The sequence below is a fragment of the Nomascus leucogenys genome, chromosome 3 (assembly GCF_006542625.1).
Source record: "Nomascus leucogenys isolate Asia chromosome 3, Asia_NLE_v1, whole genome shotgun sequence".
NCBI classification, from domain to species: domain Eukaryota; kingdom Metazoa; phylum Chordata; class Mammalia; order Primates; family Hylobatidae; genus Nomascus; species Nomascus leucogenys.
In genome coordinates this window covers 85,312,373-85,320,146 of record NC_044383.1, presented here as the reverse complement: position 1 = coordinate 85,320,146, position 7,774 = coordinate 85,312,373, and the positions used below count along the sequence as shown (strand labels likewise).

General features: G+C 48.8%; 1 protein-coding gene across 1 annotated transcript; it reads right to left on the bottom strand.

Annotated features, from left to right (window-relative positions):
• Positions 1–1,234: 1,234 nt before the first annotated feature.
• On the bottom strand, positions 1,235–6,116 carry POU3F2 (POU class 3 homeobox 2). Its single transcript, XM_003258162.4, has one exon. The coding sequence runs from the start codon at positions 5,820–5,822 to the stop codon at positions 4,491–4,493; it is 1,332 nt and encodes a 443-aa protein (XP_003258210.3). The 5' UTR covers positions 5,823–6,116; the 3' UTR covers positions 1,235–4,490.
• Positions 6,117–7,774: the final 1,658 nt, after the last annotated feature.

The following is a 7,774-nucleotide window of genomic DNA, read 5'->3' as shown; positions in this document are numbered from 1 at the left end:
TCCAAAGTAAGGCAAGTGAAAAGCAAATGAATGCAGCATATAGACATAAGTGCAGGTACCAATGCACCCAAATGCCACCCCCTCCCCCATTGCTGTTGTTGCATCTCTTTATTAGTTGCTTTTGAAAAAAGAAGAAGGTAGATGAGTGTCTTTACCAAAGCCATTTCACCAGAAATTTTGCCAACCAGTGTGTGGCCTCCACTGGTAGGAGCAGGAAGGGAAGGGGAAGAGAACAGTGCTTTTGTTGCTACCATCTGAAATATAAAGGCGGTTACTTCGTGGGAACCGAGAATGTTTAGGACTGCCAAACATAATATTATTTGTGGGTATTCCCTCCATCTGACCTTCACATAACTCTTTTTCACATGATCGTTTCTCCCCCATATTATTACATAAATTTTTAGAGTAACATATTTTGAAGAAACACAGGAGATCTTCGGGATAGCTGTATTCTGCATTGTCTTAGGAGAAAGAAAGGGTTTGTTGTGATGGCTAGCCAACATCTTAGGGGCAACTGCCCCACAAATTTCTCCCAGTGACAGTGATAGGGTTTTCCACCTTAATGTTTAATACATTCCCCAAACCAGTGTGGCAACTACTCGAGTAGCCTTAGGATCTGAACAGAAAGCATGGGTCAAAACCATGGTGTGCACGTTTAACATGTGATGGTTTCCACTCAGCAGCCCCTGTGGCTAAGAACAAAAATGCCTTCTCAAGGTCCACTAAAATGCCCTGCAGAGGGCAGATGCTGCTTGTTTTCTGCCTGCAGTGGAGGAGAATATTGACCCAGAATTCAAATCTATACCCAGCTTAAACATTTTACCCATCAGCATGTCTGTGGTCACAAAACACTTCTTCTTTCTGTCACTTCTCGTTCAGACTATTGATAAGATCATTTGGTGGAATCTGTTTGAGGCCCATGTAATATTGACTAGGAGTTAGGAAAGATGATCAGATGTAATAAGCCCAGAAACTACCTTTCAAAATGGACATTTATACTTAAACCAATGTTCCAAGGAGGGCTTTACATACATCAGCAAACTTGTAAACTGATCCAACACTGCTTGAAATTCTCACTAACCTTAAAACGGATTTTGGTACTGTTTCATCTAAGATTGTCTGAAACAATCTGTTATTAGCATCACGGCTTGAATCTATCCCATATGTTCTTTTTTTTCCCTTACTTGCTTTAAAGCCCGTTTGTATGCCTAATGAAAAATAGACACGATTGTATAAACCATTGTAAAATTCATCTTTTTATGCAAACCAAACAGGAATAATGTATAGGATCTACCTCTAATCATTTAGTAAACACATAATAGTATACTATCAGGGTTATTCTTTGTTAAGAGATATTTGTAAATTATTAAAAATAATCTCCTAAATCCTGCTTTTCTGTAGATCCCAAATTATTTGAGGACCTGTGGGTGGAGATTAAAGTCCACCTAGTTCCACTGATGTTCTCCACAAGAGCACAATTGAATAAGGTACAGTTAACCTGGAAAGAAGATGCAGGCATATCTGCATATGTTTAAAGAGGACAAATATCTCTTTGTAGGACCATGAAATGGCAAACAAATTGAAGCTCAAACCCAATGACCATTTCAATTTAATGCTACAGGCATAGTGACTGAAAGATTTGGGACTGATAGTTTTTGCAAAGAAAAGTGAATTAGACCAGTAGTCTCCATTAAAAAAAAAAGCCTCTGAAAGTTATGAACATGAAATCTGGCGGTATATGCATAAAATTTATTCCAAAACTTTATGAAGTATAAAGGAAGGGAAGTGTTTTACACACAACTCAACTCAGTCAATTTAAGGTCTAGGGTTTTCCCCCCTTAAAACTTGGCACTATCTTTAAAAATAAAATAAAGATATTTCAATAATTAGAACAAACTATGAAGGTATTGTGCATTTCTGTTTTATGTAGATAATAAAATATTACTTTAACATAAATATATAAGGATCTCTGCGTTTTTATTTTCCCCACAAGCACAACCAAATGTACCAAAACAAAGTATTTTTTAAGAGACTGAACAAAAAAATTACATCCCATATAGATTTTGCTCACCTATTCATTTAAAGCTACAGAAAAACAGTTTCCAGAACCTTTTTGTTTCAAAAGAAATAAATATACATTGAGGCAGGCCACTTAAAAATGATATGAAAATATTTCCCTGGGTAGCATTAAAAAAAAAGAAAAATAGACAAAGAAACATTTAAACTATTTCTGCATTTCAAAAGACAGATATTAAACATATATACATAGTGGTAAGGTTCAGTGGTAACTTTCATCTTAGTAAACCTATAAGAGTCAGAGAAGCTGTAGACACATTCTCTGAACTCCAGCTTCTGACCTTACCTACTTGGTAATAAGTATCTGAAAATTCATTTCCTCCCTTTACCAGTGGCTATTTGCCCTGCTCTGGATAGCTTCACTAAAGGCCAGTCCCCATACCTCAGGAACGAGCAGCGTGATGCACCCGAAGCAGCTCCGTGCCCATCTCCTTGTGACATTCATTGGGGGAAATGAAATACAGGCAAATAAATATGCCCATTATAAGTCACCATTTATCTTGCAAAAACATGGAAAATGAAACAATCACAGGTGTTTGAAAAGACAATATAAAGCATATTTCCTAAAATCTTAAAGACTACTGAGTGCAATGCTAATCTGATGCTGAACCATAATTTTATGGTAGTGAGACTTTCATTTTTTAAAATAAAAATTTATCTAATACCTAACTGGAAAAAAAACCCCAAACTTTTAAGCTTAATAAAAAGTGTTTTCCCTTTTAGCGCCCTTTTGTGCTGATTTTTCTTTTAAATTTTAACTGATCACAGTTTAATGGTATTTATTTTCAATACAGTTACAAGTTTTTTCACCTACACTTTCCAGTAGAGTCTTTTGTGTTTGGAGTTAACCGTTTTCCATCAAGACAAGGTCAAAAATGCACTTAAAACTATTAACAAAGGGGAGAAAGGAAGGATTGAAAATGGCATTTTTTTTTTTCACTTCATTTGCCTTCCTTAGTGAAAGACGGGGCAGAAAGCTGTCCAAGTCAAAGTGGTATATTCTGCAATAAATTACAGGAAAAGAGGGTATGGGACCCTAACTATGACTTGATAAACAAATGAGCTAGTGAAGACAAAACCTGTCTACTGCGTGGAGATTGTCAGTGTATGCTGTGGGTATCTGTGTGCTAAAAAACACAATCTTATGCATACACTATTAAGTTCCTGGGTCATTTTTTTATGTAAAAAAAAAGCTATTAGAGAAAGAAAGTTTAACTGCTGCTGTCAGCACAAATAATTCTTCATAATTGTTACTAAAACTGAAGGTAGAGAACTATATAGGGATATCTGAAGATACATACTTCCCTAGTTCTCTTCAAAGTGCCACTTTCTTTCTGCTGGACAACTCTGGAAATATATTTAACCTCCACATTTCCTCTGAGCTCTTTCACAATGGGCCCGCCTGATAAAATGAAGCAATCAGTCACTCACTATCGATTTTTCTTTTTTCTTCCCTCCATAACCTCCCCCAGAAACACTGCCTGAAAATGAAGTTTACTTTGTGGCTGGTAACAACAACCAATGCTTATTTTCATATTCCAAACCGGATTCTTGCCTTCGATAAAGCGGGTAGACCATGCACATTTCCTGAAAGCAGAGAATTGTCTATTTTGTATGAAGCCAATCGTTTTGCTTTGGTAAGAGGAACAAATAGATGTTACACCCTCGTAAGGGGAATGTGAAGGTAACCAAAGTTCACAAACAGTACGAACAAGGGGCAACACAAGAACATTAGAAATGGAGAGTGGCCAAGAGCTGGCTTCAACTCTCTCCGATGAATAAAGCAAAGCAAAACAAAATCCCCCAAAACGGCAATTCCCAAATTAACGGTAGGGAGAAAGAGAAAATATGTTCATGAATTTGTTCATGTAAACTTCAATTTTCTTGCAGTGCAAATTTATGGGGTTAAATTTTGCCTGTATCAAAGAACGTGTGTATTTTTTCCTGTTTCCTGATGGGAATTCACAATAAATAAACACAGCAGCATGAGCCAACTTCAAGCATCAGGAAGCTGCGTTTTGTGTTTATCATGGTTTGGTGGATATTTTTTTCCTTTTTGGTAATTTATTTAGTTTTGCCAGGTATTTATCTCAGTGCTTGCCATCTCTCTATCTCTCTCTCTTTCTATCTATCACACACTCTCCTCACTCTCTCCAGGAGACACTCCACTCCATTGCCTGGTTACTCGCCTGCAAAGGTCAAAACACATCATTACACCTGCTACCTTTAAAGGATAGTCCAGTGTCTTAGTTGCTTTCCTTTTTCCTTATTTTTTTTCTTTTTAAGGGACGGGGAAATAATAATTAAAAATAAAAGAACAATCAGAAGTTAGAGAGGGAACAAGAGGGCCGGGAAAGGGCCAAGGACCGAAGGGGAGGGGGAGCCCCGCGCTCTGCCCCTCCCCCCGCTCGAGTTCACTGGACGGGCGTCTGCACCCCGTGGTGTGGTGGAGTGTCCCTACTCCCCCCGTACACATCCTCGGCGCCCGGCAGAGTCCCTCCGGGAGGGGTCATCCTTTTCTCTTTCTGTCTCCTGTTACAAAACCAAACTCTCACCACCTCCTTCTCCAGCTGTAAGCTGTCCGCGAGGGAGGTGATCTCCTGGGCCGAGGGCTTGGGGCATTTGAGGAAATGGCTCTCCAGAGCCCCCTTGACGCTCACCTCGATGGAGGTCCGCTTTTTCCGCTTGCGCCCTTGCGCTGCGATCTTGTCTATGCTCGTGGGGCTGCCCGAGGACGAGTCCGCCTCCTCCAACCACTTGTTCAACAAAGGCTTCAGCTTGCACATGTTCTTGAAGCTCAGCTGCAGGGCCTCAAACCTGCAGATGGTGGTCTGCGAGAACACGTTGCCATACAGGGTGCCCAGAGCCAGCCCCACGTCCGCTTGGGTAAATCCCAGTTTGATCCGCCGCTGCTTGAACTGCTTGGCGAACTGCTCCAGGTCGTCCGAGGTCGGCGTGTCCTCGTCCGAGTGCGGGTCGTGGTGCGCGCCTGGGTGGCCAGGCGGACCCTGCGGGGGTGGCGGGGGCGGCGGCTGCTGGTGCGGGTGCGAGTGCGGGTGCGGGTGGTGGTCGGCATGGTGTGGCTCGTCGTGCGCGTCCCGCAGGCCGTGGTGGTGTAGCCCGGCCGGCTGCCCGCCGGCGCCCAGCATGCCGTTCACCGTGAAGCTGGGCTGCGAGTAGAGCAAGCCGCCGTTGGACGCTCCCATGGAGGGTGGGAGGTGCGCTGCAGCCGCCGCGCTCCGCCATGCCCCGGGCCCCGGGTGGTGGTTAGCGGCGTGGTGCACCAGATGCGGCGGCCGCTGTTGCTGCTGCTGCTGCTGCTGTTGCTGCTGTTGCTGCTGCTGTTGCTGTTGCTGCTGCTGGTGCTGCTGCTGCAGGGCGCCTGGCCCGTGCAGCTCGTCGCCGCGGCCGCCCTGCTGCACTACCACCGAGGGCTTGATGTCCGGCTGGCCCAGGGGGCTGGTGGACCACGGGGAGCCGTCGCCGCCGCCCCCGCCGCCGCCCCCGCCCCCCCCGCCGCCGCCGCCGCCCCCGCCGCCGCCGCCGTGGGACAGCGCGGTGATCCACTGGTGAGCGTGGCTGAGCGGGTGTCCGTTGCTCTGCAGCGCGCCGTAGTCGCCCTGCACCAGGCTCTGCGCTTCGCGGTAGCCCCCCGCGCCCTGCTGCATGCCGCCGGGTGGCTCGGCGTGCACGATGGAGGCGCTGGAGGTGAGCAGGCTGTAGTGGTTAGACGCTGCGGTCGCCATGACTCTCGGAGCCGGACTGAGCGCTCCGGTTAAAGGAGCCGCGCATTTGACAGTTACTTTTTCGCCTCGGGCTCCCTCTCCTCGCTCGCTCTTTCTGTCTCCTCTCTCTCCCACAGCGGGCAGCTCCGACGCCCGCTCCGACGCCTTCTGTTGCTGCTCCTGCTATTACTGCTGCTGCTGCCGCCGCCGCCGCCTCCCGCCCGCCCTCGCTCTCTTTCTCCTCCTCTCCCTCCTTCTCGCTCTCGCTCACTCTCTGACTAGCTCGGCGCTCCCCCCTCTCCCTGCTCTCTCCAGCTCTCTCCCGCTCTCTTGGCAGCGCCGGCTCGCAGCGGCACGCGCCTGGGCCCCGCCCCCTCCGCCCCCTCCCATTGGCTCCGCGCCCTTTGATTTACGTGGATACCGCTAGCAACCTCCCAGGCCGGCGCCACTGATTGGCGCAGAGCTACTCCCTCCCCCTCCCCCGGGCTCGGAGTCCTCCTAGCCCTCCTCCCAGTCCCCTTCGCCTCCTGATTCAGATTCTCTCAGTTCTCACCCCCCCTCTTCTTCCTCACCCGGGGCCTCCTCCGCCCTCTCTCGGATGGGCCCCACCCCCCATCTGTCTCCCAGGCAGAGAAGCCGGGCAGGGGGGCGGTCCCGGTGCTCTTATCGACCACAGACACTTGGAAGACTTGGATTGGGGTGGGGGGCGGGAGGCAGTGGTGTCCACTTTCGTTTCCCAATAGGGCTTTAAGATAGGGAAACGGAGTGGGTAAGGGAAAAGCTGGGTCGCACCGAGCCAGCGGGAGTCGGATTTTTATTCACCTAGGGACACACACACAGTGTGTATCTCTTAAACCTAGAGCTAAGAGCCAGACTTGTTCCCCTGTTCAACTCTCCTTGCATCCCAGGGTTAGAATTTCAGTGCACAAGTGTCTCTTGCTCCAGGGTGTGCGGATGCTTCTGCCCAAAGCTCTTCTCCTTCCCCTCTACCCAGCGGCTAGCACAGGCTCTCTTCCTTTTAGGTTCCAGGCCCAATTGTCTCCCACTCCCTTGCGGAAAGAACCCCGAGAGAGGCAGGCTCAGCCCGCGCCGCGGCTTGTAAGTCACTCCCATCAAGGCTCAGAGTTGCTTGCTCTGACAGCGTAGCGGTCTGAACTGAAAACAAAACAAAACTCTAAAAGGCTCTCCGTCAGATTCGCACGCCGGCGCGTGCAGTTTTTGGTTTAGAAAACTAGAAGCCTGCGTGGGCTCCGTCTTGTGCGAGGCTGCCGGACTGCTGGCCAGGGGTGTGCGGCCTCGTGGGGGCGGCGCAGTCGCCAAAGGCCGCTCCGGGAAGCCGCGCGGAGGGGCTGCGTGCGCGATTCCCCATGCTCCTGCCGCTGGCAGGTGCAACTTTTCCGTTAGCCCCTTCGGAAGGAGGAAGAGTGTGTGAAGCAAATGGGCTGATGTCAGGGGAACCTTACTAATCAGTAACTTCTGTGAGCGCTAGCGGGTGGGGTTAGTCTATGTCTTTGGCGCTCCCTGGCCAAGCTCCCAGCTCAGCTTTCAGCAGTGAACTCCAGAGCAAGACTACGGGACCATGCACCCGCAGCGCCGCTCTACGGAGCGCGGGCGCGTCGCGCCATCAGTTCCTTAGTCGCCCAGAGCAGGTGCCGCCTGCGAGTTTCCGAGCCTGCAAGCCCGGTAGCTAGAACTTGGGCGCGGACCCAGGCTGGAGCGGCGTGACCGCCACGCAGGGCCGGGTGTGTACATGGCGCTGTAAAGCGAATCAACAGTTACTGCTGGGAAGGGAATGACAGACCCCAGGGAACCTGGATCGCGTCCCCACCTCTCACCCCTGGCTCTATCGCTGGTTTTGCCGGCGGTCGTAGGCTTGAGAGGGCAGCCAAATCAACGCTCAGAGGGAGCATTTTGGGGCCTCTGAGCATCTGAATCCAGACAGCAGACTGGAGCGGGCCAGAAAATTCATCATG